The sequence below is a fragment of the Rhipicephalus microplus genome, unplaced genomic scaffold (assembly GCF_043290135.1).
Source record: "Rhipicephalus microplus isolate Deutch F79 unplaced genomic scaffold, USDA_Rmic scaffold_19, whole genome shotgun sequence".
Lineage (NCBI taxonomy): Eukaryota > Metazoa > Arthropoda > Arachnida > Ixodida > Ixodidae > Rhipicephalus > Rhipicephalus microplus.
Window position 1 is genome coordinate 3,152,679 of NW_027464592.1, and position 25,362 is coordinate 3,178,040.

The window sequence follows — 25,362 nt, forward strand, 5'->3', positions numbered from 1 at the left end:
GTGACATTAACGGAAGCTATACTTCACAACTTTGAACAAAATAATTAGCACTCGGCTTGTTTCTAGATTTCATTATTGCATTTGACTCGCTTCATCATAATATATTGCTAGAGAAATTAGAATCATAAAACATTCGTGGTGTTGGCAAATCTTTAACTCAATCATATCTTAGCAATAGGTGCCAAAGTGTTAACAAGAATGGAAATAGCTCGCCATTTTTGCCCTTCGCTTCTGGTGTACCACAAGGCAGTATACTTTGTCTGCTGATGTTCAATGTTTATATTAATGATATTGTTTAACTCGACACCAAAGTCAAATACGTGATATATGCGGACGATTCAACAATAATTCTTGATGGCGTTAATTTAGATGATAAGTAAAGCAAATACTATACCATCAAGGATTTCTTTGTGGGCCAGAATAAACCGGCCTAATATAATCAAAATAAAACCAAAGTCATTGTTTTTGTACCAAAAATAAAGTACTCACTTCTCATCAACCTTTAGTTCTTTAATCAGTGCCGATAGATATTGTTGATACCCACAAGATACTTGGAGTTAATTTTTCTTCCAACAGTGGCTGGGATTAACACGTAAATTATGTTTGTAAGAAGCTTTCTTAGGTAGCAGTAGTGATGTCTTTTTGTCATAACATTTTGCCTCTCATGCTCAAAGTTCAGATATATTACGCGCCGTTTGATTCACATCTAATGTATTGTACTCTTGTATGAGCCACGACAAGCAAAGCAAACATAAATAACTCCGCAAAAAAAAGATTGTCCGGCAAATTGTAAACATTGTCCCGTTCGGAACGACGCGTGAACCTTTCCAAGAATTCAATATAGTACGAGCTGACAACTTTTATACATTTCGCTTATTGCACACACTTTATTTCTCAAACAGGGAGCTCTCCAACTTCATTAAATCACTTTCATGTCTCGAGCGTTGTGTCATTTCAGTTCCCACAATAAATGCAGACATTTGATTTGTACCGCATTTCCGCACCACGTATAAGTGCCAAGCTTTGGCCTACAACGTTTCCAAAACACTTAATATGCTCGAAAATATGATCCCCTGCAACAAGAAACAATTACACTCTCATTTTTGCTCTCTGGCGTCATAGGAACATGCGCAACAACCTTTTCTCGTAATCTCGTATTTTTCATTGTTTATTCTTGTGTTATATACATTGTAACATGCCACATCTTGTTATCTTGCCTATGTATGTATTTAGTGTTTCACGAAATGTATATAAGCGTGCTTTAAAGTGCATAAGTGTCAATGTATGTGATGGTCTGTGCATAATATACCTTGATTCTTGGAGACTCCTTTTTTATTGCACATTTATAACATGTGTTTTAAAATATACAGCCGTGAAATCATTTTTGAGTTAGTGTGCATTTTTCATGGTTTATATTAGTACTTGCAAGCTATGTACCTCCAATCATTTACACGCTACTGCCATGTGTATGTAAAGGTCCCCAGAGCCTTCGTCAAGCCGTTCTCACGGCTTTTAGCATTGGCGACCTTCCAGTTTTGGTCTGGTAAATAAAGTTTGGAAGAACGTTTTAAGTTTGAAATGTGAGCCTGTGCAGAACCGAGGGCCACTGCCAGGTGGCCACATCATACCTTTGGCAGAACCCATTTTCGTGCATAGCTTCTCATTATCACAGCTTGTGGATAAATATTATCTGCAAGCTCTGATATCCGCATTATGAACTTGCGGATAATTTTGACAACGCAGAGATGTATTGACACGAAACAGAGGAGCTGTAGCTCAGATGAACTATGAGTTCAATTAAGTAATTGTCTTGAAGCGATTTGTCGTGATATGGAGAAGGTGGGTAATCTTTAAGAGTACGTCAGTATTAAAGTTGACAACAAAGAGACGATCAGGCATGTACAGTGTGGCTTGTACAGTTATCAATGAAAGGGCTAACCATAACCACGCAGTTATGGCATGAACCCACAAAGAAATTGTTCCAGCTTTCTCAAGCAGACACCTTTTTATTTGCTAAAAACGTTGTCCTGGTCTAAAATCTAAGCAGGAACTGCAGTATTTCTGAAGTTGTTTTAATACCACATAAGCTAACCAGGAATATAGCGATGAACGTGACTCCCTCTACCACTGGAATCACATGGAAGCATTACATAGCACATGCATGAACGAAATTCTGCAATATGGCTGAAAATAGTGAAATATCGAAAGCTCCTTGGCTGTAGCAATATATGTTTAACATCAGCACGGTTCGTTTAATGCTGTAATGCCAGTGTTCTGCAAGTATTCAATAAAGAGATACAAACTATAGGCCCAGTGCAAATTTCTGAAGGTGTAATGAAGGTACGATGAATGAGAGTGAAATGACTATCTCAATAGAAAACTGACGTAACTGGGAATGCTTTGGTAAATTGTTACACTAGAACTCACTTCATGAAAAAATGTCCATGTGTTAAAGTATGCCGTGAATCAGCATGATTGTGAAAGTCACAAGACAAAAGTCAACCTTCGTGTTGCATGTTCCTGATAATAACAAACTATTGGGGCGTGGAATCGTGGAATGGAAGCACAACGTAAACGTTTATCACAGCTATCTACTTCTTCTCGTCTAGTTATATAATTTTTTCTGGTTTCGCAGAGTAGTATGACATAGGAATGAGGAACTAGGTGGGCCGACAGTGGTGTCTCCATGTGACAGATGTGGCGTATAGTCGAGGAGTCGTGAAGCTTTCCTTAATACCCCGTGCCATTAGTCATCCTTTGCGGCTTTAAAAAGAGACACAAAATGTAGTGACAACAGTGTACTGGCTTTCAGTTGCACATCTCATTTCTATTGTGCTATCACCACTCTTCGCCACGCTTACAAGCTTTCCTCTTTGTGTGTGTAGAACGGAGGGGGGGGGGGGTAAAGACTCCCCACCCCGGACATAAAGTAAATGTCAAATAGGAGAGCAAGGGAGAGAACTGCCTAGTGCCGGGCAGGTCACCGATGTTAGACTGGTACGGTCGCTAGTGTGTCGTATATTTCATCTCCCAAGTGGTGTGTGTTACCAGCCCTCCTTGCGGAACTCTATGGTTTGTGAGGTTGGCCTTCTCTTTAAGAGTAGTTCTGGGTTATTAAGAAGTTGTGCGATTTTGTATTAGAGTTACACAGCGTCCTTCCTTCAAATATACCTTAGACCTCTTTATCATTTCATATTTTCCTATTTCCGCAGTTGATATTCATGCCACGCATTTATTTAGCTCATATTGTCACTGCTTGTTTTCCTTAATACAAGTCTCACTTTCAAGCGCAGTCAGCCGCATGCTGCATGAAAGATACACGACAAATAAAATAACAAATCAATTGAGCTATTACCTGTGTGTTCCCTACTGATAGTCTGGGCAACAAAATATTAGATTAACGTTAGGAACTGTCTTCTCTATAACACATTACTTATTTGCCTTGTCACATTTTTGAAAAGATATTTCCTGGGTCATTCATTCTAGGAAAGTCTATCTACGACCAATATGAAGACTTGGGACTATACTGCATCACTGTGGCAGTATCATTTTGGAATTCCCCACGTTGAGTCAGAGTATCAAATGCGGAAGATGTGTCGTTACTATGCACTTTATAAGACAGGATAGGATACGGTGCTTTCACATTTTTTATCTGCCTCTTGCTTAGTAAGTCATATTATTTTATAGAACTTAAGACCATGAGAGAGGCCTCCACCAGATGGCTGAAGCGCTGCGGCCACTCACCTTTTCTCCGAGAAGGCTGAGTCACAAGCATTCTGGCTCCTGACGTCAGTGGAAAGTGAATGCTCATTGGTGCAGACTTGTAAGCTTCCGCCTTCGACGAGGAAACGGCTTGGGCTTTAAAACGTGTACTGGGATACTGTTAGTTCAGATTGGCGATGGCTGCAGAGCCTCGTTCAAAATAATAAGAATAACATTATTTCAGGTTTTAACTTCCTAAAGCCACGAAGTGATTAGCCCGGACGCTGCAAACTAGAGCTCCAGAAGCTTCGACCATCTGGTGTTCTTTTTATGTGTACAGACATAGCATTGTACATCAGCCTCTAGCATCTGGCCACCATCAAAGTGCCACCAACTCGGTGGGGATGAAAATCACCACCTTAGGGTTAGAAGCTGGGTACCGTAACCACTACATTGCTGCGGCAAACTCGAATAATTGCCTTTGGAGAACAATATTTTGTGTAATATTTCTGTAGTGAAATTTGCCAGATATGTTACAAAGGAAGGTAACTTGCTTCACCACTGCGAATATTGCATCGCAGGCGCATTGCAGGTGCATCACAGGCGCATGGCAGTGCTAGCTGTGCAGCGAGTCACGTGTTTTGCATGCTCTACCACGCGCTCTGCATGCACTGCATAATAACGACAAGCCATTTATATACACCATTTGTCAACGGCGCTACGCAGATCTCGGAGGAGCTATAGCGTGTTCTGCGTCACTCTTGACTTTAACATTTTCTATCAAGTCGAAAACTATTTTAATATGTGCACGAAAGAGTGGTCTTTTTCTGTACCTATTGGCTATACGCAGCGAAAAAAAAAGAAAAGGAGAATGGCAGACGCATCATGAGTTACTCTACATCACTCTCAATGAAGCATACACAGTAACTCTAAACCCACCTCGAGCTAGATGCCATCGCGTGGCTCTAGTGGCAGAGGGGTCACTCGAAGTACCACAGTTGAATGGAAAAGGCAATGCCTAAAAGCGTGACGTTCTGGATAGTTGACACTTGCCGCATGCTGCTCAAAAACAAGGATGTAATAAATGTGACAATCGTTAGCTCACGCCTTTTCCAGTGAGTTCTTTTCAATGAAGCTTTGTGCTTGGGGAGCCTTAGGTGCGGTACTCCATTTTTTTGCTATCACGTTCCTTGCTAGGGCGTTGCTGCAAAACTGACCTTTTTCAGGGGTGAAGCTCCTATAGCCATGGGTCTGTATATGCATGTGTTTTTTGCGACCAGTTTGTAGCCACCTAGTTGTATGACTCATTCAGCCGGCGGCGCTAATACGGCCAGCCGGATGATCAGACAGACAGACAGACAGACAGACAGACAGACAGACAGACAGACAGACAGACAGACAGACAGACAGACAAAAGAACGGATCGATGGATGCATGGATGGATGGATGGAAGGAAGGATGGATAGATGGATGGATGGATGGATGGATGGAAGGATGGATGGATGGATGGATGGATGGATGGATGGATGGATGGATGGATGGATGGATGGATGGATGGATGGATGGATGGATGGATGGATGGATGGATGGATGGATGGATGGATGGATGGATGGATGGACACAAAGACCGACAGTCAGATGGACAGAGAGACAGACGGACGGACGGATGGATGGACAGAAGACAAACATACAGACGAACAGGTTTACAGACAGACAGACAAACAGATAGACAGACAGGCGTACAGACAGACATACAAAGAGATTCATTATTACTGATGAACCCTCCGAAGTTTTACTCTACTCACAATCAATCACTCCTTGTATATGCTGTAATTTTTTTACCTAAACGCACAACTATGTCGAGGTATTTCGCGTAGAGGCAAGCTATCTGATAAACTTCGAAAGCCATTTCATCACGCTCTGGTACTCCAGCGTGCCCCATTAGCAAACAGTATGAAAGCAAATATAAGCAGAACAGCGTTGACACATAAACAGCGTACATACACAAACACTAAAGTGTGCTTATGTGGATGAGCCCTGTCAACATTCATAATATGTGATTATGGGCTTGCTAGGGCTGTTAAACAGTGAATGCTCGCCCGCCCTCAGAAGGACAAGGGCACAGAACGTGCAGAAATGAAGAGCGAATCGTCAAAGCGTGACTTTCTTCAAGAGCGTCCTTATTAGTGCTCTATAATTTTGGCCTCATGAACAGCTTCTCTTGACTATCCGCCCTGGATGTCAGCACCATTGTATAAAGGCGAAGCATTTATTCGCGTACTGCCAGCTGTTTGAGCATCTATCTATCTATGTATCTATCTATCTATCTATCTATCTATCTATCTATCTATCTATCTATCTATCTATCTATCTATCTATCTATCTATCTATCTATCTACTATCTATCTAACCAGCCGCTTTCACCTAGGTGCCCTCATGATCAACCCCTTAACATGGCATTAATCACACCTTTAACTCTAAGCGCCAGGCAGTTGCAGATACCCGCCCGCGGGTATGTGCCACTGCTATGTGGGTATGTGCCAGGGTTTACTGACACTTTGTATCTACCCAGGAACGAAAAAACACACATGGGTAATTTTAACACGTGAGCGTTAAGGAAAAGCTGACGTCGGGTTCTCAGCAGGAATCAGGTCCCCAGCAGGAAGCGAACTCCAGCATTCTGCGACGCATCCAAGTACTTCACTACAGAGCCACGCTAGGTCTCAGAACTACTTTTCAAGCAGAATGCAAAATTCGGAGAACATAAATTGCAGTTGCATTGCTGGCTGTCCAATTTTATAGACATTACATATGTACTACTATGATAGAAGGGTCACGTCGGGTTAACGTCGATTGTAGTTAGGCGCCATTCATTGAAGTTGATTTATGTAGCAGTGCCCTGAACCACTATCCTGGCAAGCACCCGCTCTTAATATCTGCTTACCACTTTCAAGATTGCTAATGTTGCCACCGAAAATTGCCAATGCACCACACAACGAGGACGTCGTGAAGAAAGAGAAGCACTGATGACACAACTACGGGCGATGAAGCCAGCCGCAATGTAGCAGTCGGCCCTGCATGCGCACGGGACTCCACCGAACTGCCAACGCGTGTGAAGAAGAAAAGAACGAGGACTACCGACCTTCGGTTCTTCTTAAAGCGCCACACACCAGGTTTGACAATTTTGAGCTGACAAGCGCAATGCGTAGACGAGGCGTTCATGGTCACGTCTGCCAAAATAAGTCAAATTTCAAATGAACGCTCCTCCCCCTCCCCTTTGCCGGCGCACGCCTAAAGAATGAGGGCATGACGTGGGCGTATGAATGGCCCTAATTATACGGCAAGGCAATGATGTTGGTCCTTTACGTAGACGACTCTGCTCTGACGTTGTCAACAGTATACCACGTGACATAGCAAAAATTATTTAACACAACATGCTTAGTTTATGTATTTGTTGCTTTAAGACATTATTAAAACTTCAAATAGATAATGAAACTCATTAAAAACTACTGCGCATTTTTCTTTCAATTTTTCCCGTGGAATGCAACGAGATGCGGGGCTAATGTGCCAGCATTTTGCATGCGTTCGTGTCCCCGCGGTCAGCGCATTGAGCAGACGACCACCATGGAACGCTTAAAGGCGTTCACGCACTTATTGTGCTCATTTTCTCCACCGCGTCTAAGCCAGCGTTTTCAAACCATCCCACAGAAACAGGCAGAATACCACAAAATAATGCTGGTCAACAAAACAACGCCACTCTCGTGCTCGGGGGTTGGACTTGTTTGGGCTCGTCATGCGCACGTCACCTCATGGTCGGATGACGAAGAGCGTGGGGAAGAGATTTGGCTTGCGAAGGCTACGCGGAAGAGCGGCAAGGGTTTCAAGCTCGCCTCCTCTCATCCTCGTTTCGCGCCGCTTCAAAAAACCTGTTTTCTCCGCTCGTGATGAACAAATTCAAGAAATTTTTGTTGCAAAATGTTCCTCATCGGGCACCCAACAACTTCCAATCTCTAATTAAAATTTGGTGTGGGGCCTGGTGAGTGGCCCTTTATTTGTTGTGCGTCGTTCACTTTAGGCACAAATTCGCCTCTTGATAAAAAGTGTAAATTGAACATCCTTGTTGTGAGTCTGCTGCATTTGTTACAATATCCTTGTTGCTGTTTCCATCGTTACACAGCTTTAACAACTGGTTATGTAAAACTTATGCGGATGTTTAGGGTGTGCCTGTGCGTGAATTTGTACATATAATAAGAGCCACTTTGTAACGTTTCACTAAATAAATAAATAGAACACAACGGTCTTACTTCAAAAAGTAACATTGCAGTGGCCATGTTGTTTAGTATTCCTTCGTTATTCATCTCTCTGCGCTGTTCCTATGTGAACATCTGTCATCCGCATGCTTCGCATGAAGTCGATTCTCAAGGTACGTGGAATCTGCCAAATTGTTTTTTCACAGTACACATTAACAAACTGCCCAGAATATTGTGTTTTCTCCAATTGCTGCACTTTTTCAATACGTTTAGCTTCCCTAAATACAAGAAAAAACCGGTAAAACGAATAACACGAGCGTTATTCCTGCTTCGAACCCGTTCTCAACGAGGGGCATTCTCCCCACGATGAAGTCATTTCGCGCGCCGCCTAGTTGCAGTCTCATAAGACACTCGGCCTTTGTGCATCTTAGCCTAAAATAGGGAGAGAGACATTTCATTTATATGGTGGTCGGCTACCCAGCTACACCTCCCCCCCCCATTCTACCCACTTAGGGGTGAAATATAACTCATTAACGTGAACTACATTTCGTAACGTTCAGGTGTGTTTATTGAAGGTTTAAACGGTTACTTTGAATGCTGATCCCTTTATGGGCTTGGAATGTCGTTTGCTCTCGTCCCTTGACGTGATGCTGGCAAAATTACGTATAGAGGGAAGAAAGTAAGCGAGAACTTGAAAGAGAAATAAAGAGACGGATAGGAAGGAGGAAGGTAGGAAATCAAAATTATTCGAGGGAAAAACGACAGCAAAAACTCGAATAGGGACAAAGATAGAAAGCTGGGAGCAAGGAAAGAAAAAAAATGCACCATCTCCCCCTAAAAGAAATCATGAGTAGCATGCAAAGCAACGCATGGGTCGACCTAAAGTTCCGTCTCTCATGAGCAATTTTCCCGATGTTAACACGTTCTTGCAAGTGAGGCTCATCATGAATTCACTGTAGTTTTTAATCATATATACGCAAAACACAATAATGAATATATTGGTTATAATAAATCTCCTGGTAACATAGGTAATCTAGCAATCGGTTCTTTGACGGATAGTATATTATTACACAATAAGGCATATATAAATATTGAAATACACCTTGGGCGAGTATCACCACAGGAATCACCACTAAGTCCTCTTTTTTGGAACGATGTAAATACAGATTTATCAAAAATGCACTTTCTCAAGAACGTTACAACTCAAGCCTTTCCAGATGACTGATATAATCCAATAAACAACCCACAATCCTAAAGAGAAACTTCAAAACAGGCTTTAAGCTTAATTTATCAATAATTAAAAAATAAATTACATTTACCTTATCAAAAAGTAATTTTTAAATAAAAGAGTATACTACCACAACAGGCCTCCGATCATCAATCTAGGTGGAAGGAAAATAGTACGCGCCAACTCTTTAAAATATTAAGTCTTACTCACGACAGCAAAACTTCATTCGGCCCTCACTAACAATAGGTTAAACTCAAAGCAAAGAACTTACTAACCAATTTAGATAGATTTTCGGGAAACACATGGGACATGACAAGCAAACAAATAGGAACATGCCATAGCGACAGACAGGATGACAACGTATGCGACACCCGCTTGGTACAGGCCACACACATACAATCCGCAAACTACAATCAACTCAATGCATACCTCTCTTTAAAATAACAAAATCTTTTCGTACAAAACCAAACATAGCCTTGTCAGTCATCCGGAAAATCCTTGCTGCCCACTTCACTATACAAATAGAAGTCCAAATATATCAAAATATATGGGATTCTTCAGATTAAGAACACATTTACTTGGGAGTAAAGTTTTTGAGAGCTATCGAAGAACTAGTAAATTTGATATTAGAAGAACTCACGCAGAGAACCTAATAGGTATGCCGACGAAACAAATAGACTATACATCAAACTCATTTTTAAGTTTTATATATACCTACGGTTCCAAAACTGACAGAACTACTGGTACCTTTTTCGTATACATGGACAACAATAATACAATTATAAACACATGCCAATATTCTTTAGCCATGTACAGCTAACATTTTGAAGCGGAGGATGTACCAATATTTAGGTCACTAAAATATATAGAAAGTTTACAAAAGAATGAAAGTTTTTGAATTAACACATAGAGCTTGTCATGTCTGAGGGGAAGAAACAATCGCATTAACACTACGCATTTAATAATGAAAAAAGACACTTATTATATATGTAGAGCCAACAAACAAGGTCATATTTTCTTTAAGTAAAGGCCATTTAGGAGACTTCGGCAATGACTTAGGATTTGAGCTTGCCAATAGAGCTTTTAGGGCCGGGAGAGCTATTACGATACCCGTAACGCTTCATCAACGACCAGCTAATGAAAGAAGCACAACATAAACGGGACGCAATGTTGTAAAGAGTGATTAAAAAACTGCACTTCATGGTTGGATCAAAAATCACATCTCACAACATTTTCTAGCAGACTTCTATAAAAAGAAAACATAGAAAAAGAAAAGCAAAAGAGATTCAGGTAGGTTAACCCGGCTACACCGGTGTGCTACCCTACACAGGGGAAGTGGAAAACGGGAGAAGAAAATAAATTAGGAGAGTAGGAAAGAGAGCCAAAGTTCCACAACGCTACGCACGGCAGTGCGCGTACCGCGCATGCCCAGACGCTCATGTGAGCAGTCACAGGTCGAATCGACTTCGGATGTCTTAGCTAAAGGGCACTGCATACTATGATGGTAAAAAAGGTTTGCAGGGACTGGCTCCAAGGTATCCAGTACTTGCAGTGCGCTTCGCGCTGATGGGGTTGTCGATCCGGTAAGGAGTGGGCGTATTGTGCGAATCAATGACCTCAACAGATCGATGACACGCAGATCCTCGTCGCAGAGGTCATTCGCAGAATCTTATGTAATCTATCTGTAGGCGTGCATTGGCGGCAACGACGGTCATGCGACATCCGCTGCCATTTTCATCTCTTCTGCGTCTTTTTGGCGCTTCGACTGATGGTGGAGGAAGCGAAGGCATTGGTGGTGGTTTTCGGGACAGATAAGTCTGATGGTCCACTGGAATATGACGCCACTGTGGTCAAGTAAGAAACTTCACCAAGAGACTGTCCAGTAGTGAATAAAAATCGAGCGTATTAAAGCAGATAGTAACAGATGGCTCAACACACAAAAAAGCAGCTGACGTTGTCAAAAAGAAAAAGAAAACGTCCTTTGCGTTAACGACGAAGATCTAGGAATGCAGCTGCTCAATCTGAACAAACTTTTATTTGAGGCAATTATTACCAGGGCATCGACGATGTCCTGGTAATAATTTTATCTGCAAAAATAATTTTACCTGCAAAAATTTTGAAAAATTGAACGTTGATGTACATGTTTGCGGAGGAAATGTTATGAAAACTGGCCTTTAAATCTGTACATCGAAAAACACACTCAAATTTCAACATCAAATAAGTAAAACCACGCGAAATATTTACAACTGTAAACCCGAATTAGTAGAATACATGCATCATTTTTGAACATTGAAACGTTTTGGCGATCTGGAAGTGTGATGAACCTAACGAGGCGGCATTGTCCCCCACTCTCTTCCAGCTTAGAAAGGACATTTTATTTGTTTATAAAACAAAAATCAACAAAAACGCACGCCATCATAGGGATCTTCCCAAGCAACCACCCTGATATGGATTTAGCAACTTCCCCAAAGAACTCCAACAAATCGAGCAGTGAACAGCCACCGAAGGAAATTCAAGGCTCAGTAGTGAGAACACCAACACCCGCAACCAAAAGACTCTTCTGTCTTCCTTTTTTTAAATATTTTTGTTATTCAACTACTTTCAATTAGTTTTCTCATTTTTTCTGTCCCTCTTTCTTGTCAGCGAATTCTTCTGGCCTCTCCCTATTCAATTATTTTGCATGATTCACGCCTGGTATACTTGTGGCAAGGAATGGGATAATTTCACCCATTTTTTTTTCTTTGTGCCCCACAATAAATGTACGTATGTAGTTCCAGTTACTAATGCTCGTCTCATACTATTCTTGGAGCGCGCCGCGTGGGAGCACGTGAGCTCATCGCACGCCTGCAGAATCTCGTTCCCCTAACCCGTCAAATAACTTTTCAGAAAGTGTAAAGGAAAGGGGCCACAGGACACACCATCTTAGCCCCTTACACAAGCCGCAATGCGCTTGCACGTGAGCACGTTCTGGTAGCGCTTGGAACAGCTGTTAGTTGCTCGCGCGCAGTAACGGTGGTCACGCCGCACGCCGGATTCACTCCGCCATAAGCTGCTTCACATCTAAACACAAAAATACGAAAGGACGCTTCCAAACTACAATTTCCCTCTAGGAGAAGTGCCATTCATAAAACGCTGCCTTATTAGTATTTTTAAGAGGAAGCTCGTTAGGGTGTAGGTCGTTCCTTCGCAGTTGCATGTTGTAGCAGTAGCTACTTCTAGTTAGTTTAAAACTTGCTCGCCAGATGGCGTTGTGTCAATACATTCTTGTGTAAGAGGTGTGCAAGGGGTGATACAAGGGTTGCAGAAGGGGCGTTCCCAGGACGCAAGCTGGAAGCAGTCAAGAGGCAAGCGAGCGCAAAACTCAAAACTACAGCTGATAGACGAAACCTCGTGATAATTTCAGGTGGTTTAAATGATGTCTTAAATGAAGATACAGCAGGACTAGCAGCCACACTGGCGAAAGGCGTCGATGACATGCGCGCCACTTCTCCTAAGGTACAGGTAGCGATATGCACGATACCGGAGGTACCGGTGCGTGATAGCAACCTTCAAAGAGCGGTTGTCAGCGCAAACCAAGAGATATGGCGGATAAGTCGAGAGAAAGGGTTTGAGGTGGTGGAAATAAACACAGAGGTGCATAGATGGGGGGGGGGGGGGGTTCAACGAGACAGAATTCACTTCGATGGGCGGCTAGGTCATGAGGTGGGTTGGCGACTTGCAGGACGCGCAGTAGCTTTTTTGGGGGGCAAGCCAGCCCTTCGGGGTACAGGATAGGTAGTAACGAGGAAAACAACCAGGGAGACTCTTCGACAGGTGTTATGGACAGATACGATTCCAAAGTGGCACCAATGTCTAAGGTAGGTAGAGTCCGGGGCATAAATAGACGTAGCCACGAGCGCCGAGCCCATTCAGACATAGGGAATATTAACATGCAGGGTGGTAGGAACAGGCCGAAGTGGGAAGAGATAGAAGAACAGCTAAGGTAAGAGAGGCCGATGGTATACGGTGTTGTAGAAACACATCTCAGGGACATGGAACAACCTCCGAACAATCCGGACTACGCGTGGGAGTATTGTAATAGAACAGAAGGCAGCAGAAAGGAGGGTGGTATTGGGGCATTCATTCATAAAAGTACAGACTGGCAAAGGGTCAAGCAGGAGTGCAAGCAACATTTATGGCTAAAAGGGAAAGTGGCAGGTCAAATGACACTCCTTGGTTTCGTGTACTTGTGGACGCGAGCAAAGGCCGGAGAGGAAAACCAGGCAATGGTAGAGTGTATATCAAAGGACATTCAGGAGTTAGGAAGAGAGTGCGAGATAATTATACTAGGAGACATGAATGCGCACATAGAAGATATAGATGGGTATACCGACCCGACAGGCAAAATGATCATGGATATGTGTGAAAGGCTTGATTTGATCATTTGCAACAGTACCGAGAAGTGTGAAGGGCAAATAACATGGGAGGTAGGAAGGCTGCAGTCGACGATAGATTATGCACTGATGTCACATAGGATGTATGATAAGCTCAGGGGAATGCACATACATGAAGGTGGCTCCAGAAGTCTGGGTAGTGATCACAAACGTATCAAGCTAAGTTTTGGAAGAGCAGTGAAAGTGGGAAGGAGACAAGATGAGCAACTACAGGAAAATTTTATTCAGAAAGGCAAATTGAAATAGCCACTAAACAAATTGAGAAAGTAATCACGGAGGATAATAAGGCAGTGCGGACATACACGAATCTAATTAGACTCTTTGAGCTAGAGCTTGCTAAGTCGCGTAACAAGTCACCCCGGAAAAGAAGACACAAACCCAATGTTGGTGGGATGAGGAAGTTAAGAGAGCCATAGCAAAACGTCAGGAAGCCTCTAGGGAACACATACATGCTAAGCAGCGGGGTGAACCAACAGATGATGTTGAAAGAAAATGGGAAACCTTTCTAAGCTGTAGAAGGGCTGCATCCCTTCTGATCAATGAAAAGATTAGAAGAAAGGGAGCTCAGTGGCTGGCAGAAGTACACAAGAAAGATAGAAAGGCAGCTGCGAAATTTTGGAACCATCTAAACTCCCTAAGAAATGAGACGAGCCTAGAGCAAAGTTTTATAACTACAGCCCAAGGTGCCAGGCTAGAAGGGGACGAAGCTATTCAATATATAAGAACAAGGGTGAGAAAAAAATTTCAACAAAGAAGTACTTTATGCACCACAAGAGACAAGGATGAATCAAGTGGTGCAATGGCTTCATTTTCACAACGAGAGCGGGAAAGGGTTGAGAAAAGGGTTCTTAGTAGTACATCAACAGGCCCAGATGGCATTCCAATTAGGCTGATAAAGACATTAGGTCCGAAGTCTAAGCAGGCTTTGAGAGAGGCAGTGAGCAAAATAATAATCGATGGTGAAGTTCCCGATGGATGGAAACTTAGCAGGATGCGCATGATCTCTAAAGGAAAGGGGGACAAAGCTGACATAAACAACTACCGTCCTATAACAGTGACATCAGTGGTCTACAGGCTGGCGATGCAGATTATAAAGAAAAGACTGCAGGCATGGATAGAAGATGAGGAGGTGCTGGGGGAACTGCAGAATTGGTTTCGGAAACACAGGAGGTTGGAAGACAATCTGTTCTCACTGACGCAGGGCATCTAAATAGCAGAAAAGGAACACAGGCCCCTGTGGCTACCATTCTTGGATATCAAGGGAGCGTACGATAGCGTGGTTCAAGAGGAATTGTGGGGAATACTGAACACACTAGGCGTGGAACATGTAGTCACTAATCTTTTAAAGGGTATCTATAAAGGTAAAAAGGTAGTTATAAAGTGGGAAAAACAGGTATCCAAGCCTGCAGAGGTAAAACGGGGGCTTAGGCAGGGGTGCCCCCTGTCACCCTTATTATTCATGATGTACCTACAAGGATTGGAGGCAAAATTAGTGGGCTGGGCTTCAACCTCTCTTTCGTCAAACAAGGAAAACTTATTGATCAGGCACTACCAGCATTAATGTCCGCAGATTATATAGTGCTAATGGCCAACAACAAGGAAGATTTGCAGAGATTGATGGACATCTGCGGTAATGAGGGAGATAGGTTAGATTTTATATTCAGTAAGGAAAAATCCGCAGTCATGATTTTCAATGACAACGAAGGTAGTGAGCTTATGATACAGGAGGTCACGCTTGAGATAACAGCTAAATACAAATACCTGGGCGTACGGATAAGCAATAGGACCGAGTACCTGAGGGAACACGAAATATACATGACGACTAAAGGCAACAGGAATGCAGCAGTGTTGAAAAATAGGGCCCTGCGGAATTACAATAGGTATGATGTTGTGAGAGGAATATGGAAAGGTGTTATGGTTCCTGGGCTGACGTTCGGAAATGCGGTCTTGTGCATGAGATCAGAAGTTCAAGCAAGATTAGAAATTAAGCAACGTGTATAGGTAGGCTTGCTTTAGGAGCTCACGGGAATACACCAAATCAGGGAGTACAAGGTGATATGGGATGGACATCATTTTAGGGCAGGGAAGCTAGCAGCAAGATAAAATTTGAGAAGCGATTGAGAGAATTGAAGGAGAAGCGTTGGGCTAGGAAGGTTTTCAGCTACTTGTACATGAACAATGTCGATACAAAATGGAGGAAGCGAACCAGAAAGTTGACTGGTAAATACTTAGAAAACAGCATGTGGCCAAACCAAAAAGAACTATCGGTTAAGAAGAAAGTGAAGGAAACGGAGACTGACATGTGGAGAATGGGCATGATTAAGAAGTCGGCACTAGAGATCTATCGAACTTTTAAGCAGGAAATTGCCAAGGAAAGGATCTATGATAATACTCGGGGTAGTCCTCTACTGTTTGAGGCAAGGACGGGAGTACTGCGAACCAAGACATATCGGACCAAATACGAAGGGGTAGACACAGTATGCAGTGCGTGTGGAGAGGAAGAAGAAACTGCCGAACACTTGATAATGTTCTGTAAAGGGCTTCACCCTATAGTTCAGGATTATGGCGCAGAGTTTTTCAAAGCACTGGGGTTTAGGGACCGGGAGGGCAAATTAGACTTTAAGCAAGTAGACTTAACTAGAAGGAGGTTATCTGATTGGTGGCTAAAGTCAAGGCACGAGTGAAAATTAAACTCTTCACAGCAAAGTACGAATTCTCAAACTCACTTTTTAAGGAAAAAATGAATAAATATAGTTTTGAATTCATTAAGTATTACGGCTTGGTGGCGCTAGCCACCGCCCGATCTAAAGGGTACAGCCATATCCATCCATCTATCCATCCATCTATCCTTGTAATTAACATTGGTAGATGGCATTAGGGGTTTTCGTATAGTTTCGTAAAGGGGTTTTGTAAATAGGATAACTGGCGTTGTTAAATAAAAAAATCACAGCATATCAATGGAGGGAATGATGATGAGTGGGGCTTAGCTTCCGTCCATCCGTGCGTCCGTCTGTGCGTCTCAGACAAGCAGACTGATGAATGGGCGCTTCGTCCCCCTCATAATCATTCACTCCGTGGATTTGCTTTGACTTGTTTACTAAACATTCCCGTTAGGGCATGCTATGGGCATTAACTGAGCCTAAATACATGCATTAGGCGGGAGGAGTGTTACGTTGTGATCAAATTGGTTTATAATTGCATACGCTGTGTTGAGTACCGTGGCTATGCGTCACTATTCGTATGTTTAGAAATGCCCCGACCTCCAAGTAGGGAATCACGACGACTGCAAATGCATTGCATAGCAGCCATCACGCCGTTTCGCACGTGAGAATCCAGCGTTACAAGAATAATGTTCACTTTGTTTTCTCTCACCAGGTAGCCAATAGCGCCGTTCGCCGCACGTGTCATTTTTCTAGAAATGTGGTATGCTGCTAGAAATGTGGTATGCCTTTCCAGCTTCAGTGCCTAGCGTGCCCTGTAAAAAATACTACGAATGGAGCAAAACGAACAGCGTTCTCGGCTTGCGTTGGTGTTTCATAATGGTGTCTCGAGAACACATTTGCAGGTATTCTTGAGAGGCGCCAAGCCAGCGAATGATTGAGAGAGGGGCGCAAGCGAACGGGAAATCAGGGCGCGAGAATGAGAAAGAGCAAATGGCGAGAAAAGGACTGACGCACCACACCTACCCTTTTCTACACTAGCTTGCACCACATGCTCTCGCTGTGGGGGACGAGGATAAGCAAGCGCGCCCGAAGCTGTTGCAATAAAGAAAGGAGTGAGAGCGGAGAGATAACACCTGCTGCTGCGCCGACACCGCCGCGGACAATGGTGGATGCCTGACATAGCCCGAGTAATAAATGCATTCGCACTTAAAAGAAGGTTCGGTGATGTATGGTATGACGTGCTGAACAGTTGTTTGAGAGGGTCGTATGAAGCCGTTTATGTTCTTAACTGTGAATATGCCTAACTCTGAACGCTTTCGAACCCTATTACGCATTTTACCACGGGTGAGCCATAAGCGGTCCCAGTCAGTTACAGAAAGGTTGTGGACTCATTGTGTGTTTAGAAACAGTGTTCAACACCTTCAAGTAATTTGTACTCAACTATGGGAGAGTAGTGAGCCGTCCAGATTGAGAAAAATTGCTACATAAACCGACTGAGTCTCATCGCTGCCAATGTACGCATGGACCGTCGACAAGCAATACTTATCATCTCCTACAGAAGCCTTCATATTTTCTCTGGCTAGATGGCAGATTTTATCGTTGTTCCTAGCTTAGACTACAAGGAACGGCTGCGTACATTGTGGAATATGAATCTCTTTGTCACTTACATTTTTTTGAAACAAACATTTACATGCAGTGTTTATATAAGGCTGCTGCGCCTTTATCATCATCATCATCATGATGGACTTGGTGGAGTGGACTTGGTGGCACCGACCAGGGACCGATGCTTATTCCTGCTCTTTTCGTTGTGCAGATTGCGCTATGGCCTAAAGGCCTCTCTACCGGGCTGGTCACGCATCTGCACACAAATGGAACTACGCCAGTAATCGCCGATGACACAACAACAGGGAACGAATCTGCGCAAGCGCCTGCGATCTTCTACGCACCTCTACAGCGCAGCTACCACGCCACGGACGAGATCTCGTCGACGCAAGCAGGCGCCCAACAGTATAAAAGCCTGGCTCATGACACGAGACACTTCAGTGGACTTGGTGGCACCGACCAGGGACCGATGCTTATTCCTGCTCTTTTCGTTGTGCAGATTGCGCTATGGCCTAAAGGCCTCTCTACCGGGCTGGTCACGCATCTGCACACAAATGGAACTACGCCAGTAATCGCCGATGACACAACAACAGGGAACGAATCTGCGCAAGCGCCTGCGATCTTCTACGCACCTCTACAGCGCAGCTACCACGCCACGGACGAGATCTCGTCGACGCAAGCAGGCGCCCAACAGTATAAAAGCCTGGCTCATGACACGAGACACTTCAGTGGACTTGGTGGCACCGACCAGGGACCGATGCTTATTCCTGCTCTTTTCGTTGTGCAGGTTAGTAACAATTACTCGGTAACCTCATTAATAGACGATGATGTAACCCTGATGGTGCTGCCAAGTCCACGCTTTCTTGTTGCCCTGATTGCTGATTGCTATGATGTGTGTAAGCTGCTGTTACTAACATCGGGTGATGTTGAGCTAAATCCCGGTCCGAATTCTGATTCGGAATCGGACACCCGTCCCAACAATGACATTTTAAAACAAATACTCAAAGAACAAACTAAAACAAATAAAACGTTAAAGGAAGTAGTGGCTAATTTGAAAAAGGTTGAACGAACTGTGGATAATATGGAAACCAGGCTCACTAAAATCGAAATTGATATGGAACGACTTAAACACTGCGAAGAAGAATTGGCCGAGTATGAAAGTAAGCACGCCACCATGAAAGATGAAATTGGAAGTCTTGCACTTAAACTGGATGATTTAGAAAACAGAAGCCGACGTAATAACTTGATTATCTATGGTGTAACGGAAGAGTCTGACGAAGATGCTATCTTACTGGAAAAGAAAGTAAAAGATGACATTCTGAAACAAACACTCGGTATCGAAGTAAAGACCATCGAAAGGATTCATAGAATAGGCAACCATAGAACCAGCCAGGGAAGGCCAATCATCCTACGTCTCTTCGACTACAGTGAAAAAAACAAAATCTTATCTTGCTGTTATAAACTCAAGGGTACGCCCTTATCCGTCTCCGAAGATTTTTCCAAAAGAGTAAGGGATATGCGCGCGCACTTATGGCACTCTGCGGCAAACGAAAGGGCCAAAGGAGCAAAAGTCAAACTGTCGTTCGATAAACTGAAAGTCAATGATAAAGTTTATACTTGGGACCCAGTAAAGAATGCTAGAACAGATATATCGAAGAAAGCGGGTCCACCACGAAACAACCGACCAACTTCATCTAAGCATAAAACTTCTACAAATAAGAAAAACTCGAACTGACAGCACAGTACTAAAACACTTAGAATCGTTTCCCTCAATGCCAGAAGTGTGCTAAACAAGTTTGATGAACTAGAGAACATAATTTCGTCCTACCAACCTCACGTTCTAATAATAACAGAGACTTGGCTTCACTCCGGAGTACGTGACTCGGAAGTCGTCCCTCCCTCATACAGACTGCTCCGTAAAGATAGAGGGTCAAGAGGCGGGGGCGTAGCGGTAGCAATTAAAAAAAAATATCAAAACCTTTGAACTCGATGGCATTCCCGACCACGAAAGCGTCTGGTGCAAAATAACATATTATGATAAAAGTATAATTGTAGGAGGGGTATATCGGCCTCCAAATGCGGCACCTGACTACATTGAAGTGATTCATGATTATCTTTCAAAGCATACTAACTCTAGGTCAAAAATTATCCTTGCTGGGGATTTTAATCTTCCCGGAATAAATTGGAACAATGGTTCACATGATGGTCGTGACGTTGCTAGTTCAGAATTACTACTGGACGTAGCGTTCGCGTTTTCATTGAATCAACTAGTAACTGATAACACTCGGATCACTGCGACGTCATCGTCTTTACTTGACCTAGCGTTTGTAAGTAGTACATTAGAAGGTTCTTCTGCGTCCATCGAGAATGGCATTTCCGATCACAAATCGATTACCTTAACCTGCCCTATTTCATGCGCGAAGAAATACAAAAAGCCACTACCTACTTACTTTAAAGATTACGCACGTGCAAATGACCCTGCTGTGCTACGTTTCCTGGAAACACAATTTCATGAATCCATTGAGCTTACAGACGTAAAAGAACTTTGGGCGCATTTTAAAAGCACTGTTAAATATTGCGAAGACACATTCATTCCGAATAAAAAGAAACGCATCAACCGAGAATACCCTTGGATAACGCGTGAGATAATTCAACTGAAAAGAAAAATAAAACGACGGCAGAAAAAGGGAACCAAAAACAACGTACGTGATCTTATCGGGACATTAAAGCATAAAATGTCAGAAGCAAAAACCCGCTTCTTTAACACTACGTTAGCTTCGTTTATGGCGCACTGTCCCAAAAAATTCTGGCGATACTTATCAGATGAACGAGACTCAATCTCACAAATTAAAAATTCGGAACAAATCATTAAAGATCCCGAACACATTGCTAATGAGATGAACAAGTTTTTTCAGTCAGTTTTCACGAAACATACCAGTAATGCGCTACTACCTCCTTATACTGTGAAAATACCCATGGAAGAATTAATCGTAAATGAGGAGGGCATACTTTCTCTATTACAAAAGCTTGATCAAAAGAAATCTACGGGCCCCGATCAAATCACTAACTCATTTTTAAGCCGATACGCTAATTGGACATCTAAGTATCTCTTTAAAATATACACGTTATCTCTTCAAACTTCACAGATACCAGACGACTGGTGCAATGCTGTAGTAGTTCCTATACATAAATCAGGCCCCAAACTAGAAATAAGCAACTACCGCCCAGTGTCACTTACGAGTTCGTGCTGCAAAATAATGGAACATGTAATTTTCAAGGCCATAATAACCCACCTAGAAACAAACGAACTTCTCTACAAACAACAGCATGGTTTCAGATCAGGCCTCTCAACTATAACCCAATTAGCTGAATTAACTCATGACATAGCCAACGCAATCAACGATAACGTCCAATTAGATGCTATATTTTTAGACTTTTCTAAGGCGTTCGACGTTGTCCCACATCTGGATTTAGTCAAAAAACTAACGGCTTTTGGTATTGATATTAAAATAATATCCTGGATCAACAACTTCTTAACTAAACGGAAACAAAGCGTTAAAATTGACAATCAGCTATCAGAACCACTTGATGTTTATTCTGGTGTACCTCAGGGATCGGTTCTTGCACCTCTGCTATTTTTAATGTTTATTAACGACATCCACTTTTCCGTTGAGAACCCTATTCAGATGCGTCTGTTTGCCGACGACTGTGTCGTGTACACAGTCGTGCGCAATTCAGACGACCAAACTAAACTTAACAATTCACTTCAGGCAATTTATTCCTGGTGCAATACTTGGGGCATGAAATTAAACACATCAAAAACGCATTGCATTTCTTTTACAAATAAGAAATCCCCCCTTAACTATACATATAGGATTGGAAACTCAATTATCGAAAAATGCAATCAAGTAAAATACCTAGGCATTACACTCACGCCGAATCTTAACTGGGAACCACACATCTTGGCCATGTGTCAGAAAGCGGAAAAGAAATTATCTTTCTTAAGAAGAAAACTGCGCAATGCACCACCACATATTAAAATAAATGCCTACAAAACACTAATTAGACCATGTTTAGAGTACGCCGATCTCATCTGGAGTCCACATCAAAAGTACCTGATTAGTAAAATAGAACGAATACAAAAATTGGCAGTAAGGTTCGTATATTCAGAATTCGCGAGGCAGTCCAGTACCGCAGATTTACTCGCAAGGGCAAACTTAAAACAACTTTTTCAACGCAGAATAATGTCACGATTAAAATTCCTTTACCAATTATATCATGGTCATTTCCACATATCACGCTCTCATTATCTGCAAGATCCACTTAAACAATCATTCCGACTAAATCATTCTAAAACAATACGCCAACCTTTAAGTCGTGTAAACGCTCACAAACATTCACTTTTTCCGTCAGCTATCTCCCTCTGGAACAGCCTACCCAACGACATTGTTTGTTGTAGTACGATTGACTCTTTCATCAACCGCATACAGTGTATTGAATTTGCACCATGATTTTTTTTTCTTTTTTTGTTTATTCATTTTTTTTTCTTTTTTTCTCTGGCAATGTATGTATTTCGATGTATCTGTGTACCCACTCCTGCTTGGGCCGTGAAGGGCCTGCAGTATATTCAAATAAAAAAAAAATCATGCATTAGACCTCATACTACGCCTCTCGCGCTGCTCGTGCTCAGAGCACGAGAAGCTTCCTATAAGAGATGCGAGGCCTCACGCCTGGCGGCTAGAATGCAGGTAGCCGTCGGTGCTCTGCGCGTCCTGCCAGCAGCGACCAGTCTCGCCCTCACAGCCTCCCACAGCTGAAGTTAAAGCCACCAGCCATCAACCGTGGTCAATCTTGCAAGATGCTTTGACAATGACTGGCGCTTCTCAAAATGACGTGCCTGGTCCACCTGTGACACTGCAGACCACACATGCGACGCTTGCGAGAGAGGCCGCCTTCAGCCATGCTGACCTGCGCATGAGCCCTCGTGCGCCGACTACTGAATGCGCTGCCCCTATTCAATGGGTGCTAACTGATCTTCCTTCAGTGTCTACAACTACAGGGTCCCATAGCACGTCTTCTTAATCGAGGCCGCAGATCAGCAGGTGCGTAGCTGAAACGCAGACTTGCCCCTCTACACGCCACAGGCGTCATTCACCTCTCCCCAGCACATACAACACTACTTACCCACTACCATCGTAAGCCATCAAGTCGGGCCGTTGTCGTACACCGCTCAATTTATGCATGATACTTCCTTACCCACATTGGCATCAGCGCTCTGCACACATGCGAAAGCACACTCACAGCAGTTACTCGTCGATAGTTAGTCTTCGAGAACTCACTGAGCCACTTATCATAGCTTCCCTCATAGGGCCCACAGCGGTTATTGTGCATCTGCCCTCACCTCCAGCTAGAACCACCTCTACCAAGAATGCTCACACGCAACAACCGGTGCTCTACTGACAGGCCCCATGAGGTCATCCTGACACCCGCTGCGTACGACCTCAGCATACTTTCGCCAAGGTCATCGTTCACCCTACTTTTCCCAAAATCTCCGCCAGAGATCCACCAGTTCCCTACGGCCCATACACGCCGAAAACCGGCACTTCCCAAATGGACACCCTACGAATTGTCGTTCATGTATGTAATTTACATACATCAAGTCTTAATATTATACCCTTCAAATCGCGCAAAGTGCTATGGAGGAGCCCTGTAGCGCCTTCATCCTCGTCATCATCATCACGCATTATACACTGTGCTGCGCCTCTCGCACTACTCGTGATAAGGGCTCCAGGAACGTGCTAGAAGAGAGAACGAGTCATCGTGCCTGGCGGCTAGAACGCAGGCAGCCGTCGCCACTTCACTTTGACCTTCAACAATATAGTAGCGAGATTCCACACGTCTCTCTGCCTCTCGCTACAAGGCAATTGTTACTATACGACTCGTAAAATGTTTTTTGGGTATCTAAGCGCTTCTCTCAGTGCTCTTCGATTTTTTCGGTGAAACCTTCAGTTTTGTATGGTGCCTCGGCTCCACATCTCGCGGCCATAGACGCGGGGCCTCTTGGAGGACTACCTGGCCAGCATTCATCTCGGCTGAGCACCGTGAAGAAGAGAGGAACTTCACTCAGTGACAGCGAGGACACAGAAACGTACTCAGCCGCCTCCAAAGTCGACTCATTCGACGATGATTTCATTCCTTCCCGGAGAAAGAGGGCGAAAAGGAAGATCGTCAGCGCAGCCTCGCCCACCTCTGCGAGTACAGCGGCTATAAAGTCAAGGCATGAACGCTGGCCACACGTCATCATCTTTGTGGCAGAGGAGTCTTCAGGCAACCTGTGACGACTGAACAGGCAAGCAATCTCCGCATTTTTTGGAACGTGTGGTACCTAATGAAATGAAGGAAATCAGAGTAAATACGCGAACAAATTTACTCGCCATAGACGTATTCCACGTCAATGCGCTTGGACCACTCAAACAAGTGATTGAGCTAGGCGGCATCAAAGTGCAGCTCTTTACATCGATTCACCACTCATCCATAGCTGGTGTGATATACGACGTAGACATTGTGATTTCCGACGCTGACTTGCCTACCCTCATAAAACGGGCAAATGAGGGCACTGTCATCACTCAGGTACACCGCCTTGGGAAGTCACGCTGTGTGAAACTGGTCTTCAAAGGCGATTGCACAACATCCCATGTCAAAGCCGGACATTTTCGTCATCCGGTTCGGCCTTGTGTGCAAAAGCCACTTCAATGCCACCAGTGCTTTAAACTAGGTCACGTCAAGGCCGTATGCCCGAACTGACTACGGTGCCCCCGGTGCACAGCGCCCCATTCGGAAGATGCGTGTCAGTCCACATTTCTTAAATGCGGTAACTGTAACGGCTCACCCACTGCCTCATCGAAAGACTGCCCTCGAATTAAGAAGGAGTGCGCGGTGCTTAAGCAAATGGTCACAGGCGATTCGACCCACAGTGATGCTGCCGAAACAGTCCGGCAGTGGCGTTGGTGCCGTCGTTCGCCCTCAAAGACTGCACAAGCTCGAAACGACAGCGCCACCTCTACTGCTGCACCATTAAGCCAAGCCGCAACAGGACCGACAAATTCAAAGAAGACTTTGGAGAGGACTATCTTTACAGAGCAATGGCCTATTCTTCCAAGTCATCCGCTAACCATAGAACGTCAGCAGACCACGCCCACTCAGGGGTCTTCACCAACACTGATGACACACATAAGAAAAATGGCAAAGTCATAACTATGCTTCGTTCTCTCATGGATGCCATCCGGGAGATCTTGCAGGACATGAGGAAAATGTCTGCTCGAAGCGCTCTCACAGTACTGAACACCTAAAGCCCAGTACTTGAATCACTCGAGTAGAAATATGGCTAACGATCACCATCATTTCTAAGAGGTCAAGGAAGCATCCATCATTCAGTGCAACTCCAGTAAACTAGAACCGCGTCTTTTCGGACTTTCGCCAATTAG

General features: G+C 43.7%; 1 protein-coding gene across 3 annotated transcripts in view; it reads right to left on the minus strand.

Annotated features, from left to right (window-relative positions):
• Positions 1-8,899: 8,899 nt before the first annotated feature.
• Positions 8,900-25,362, minus strand: part of LOC142785234 (uncharacterized) — an 80,214-nt gene continuing 63,751 nt past the window's right edge. For all 3 annotated transcript variants that reach the window (XR_012888881.1, XR_012888882.1, XM_075883675.1), the window contains one exon: positions 8,900-11,008. Coding sequence is in view for 1 of the 3 variants with exons in the window: in XM_075883675.1 (XP_075739790.1) it covers positions 10,892-11,008 (117 nt within the window). In the remaining 2 variants the exon portion in view is untranslated. The remainder of the gene's footprint in view (positions 11,009-25,362) is intronic.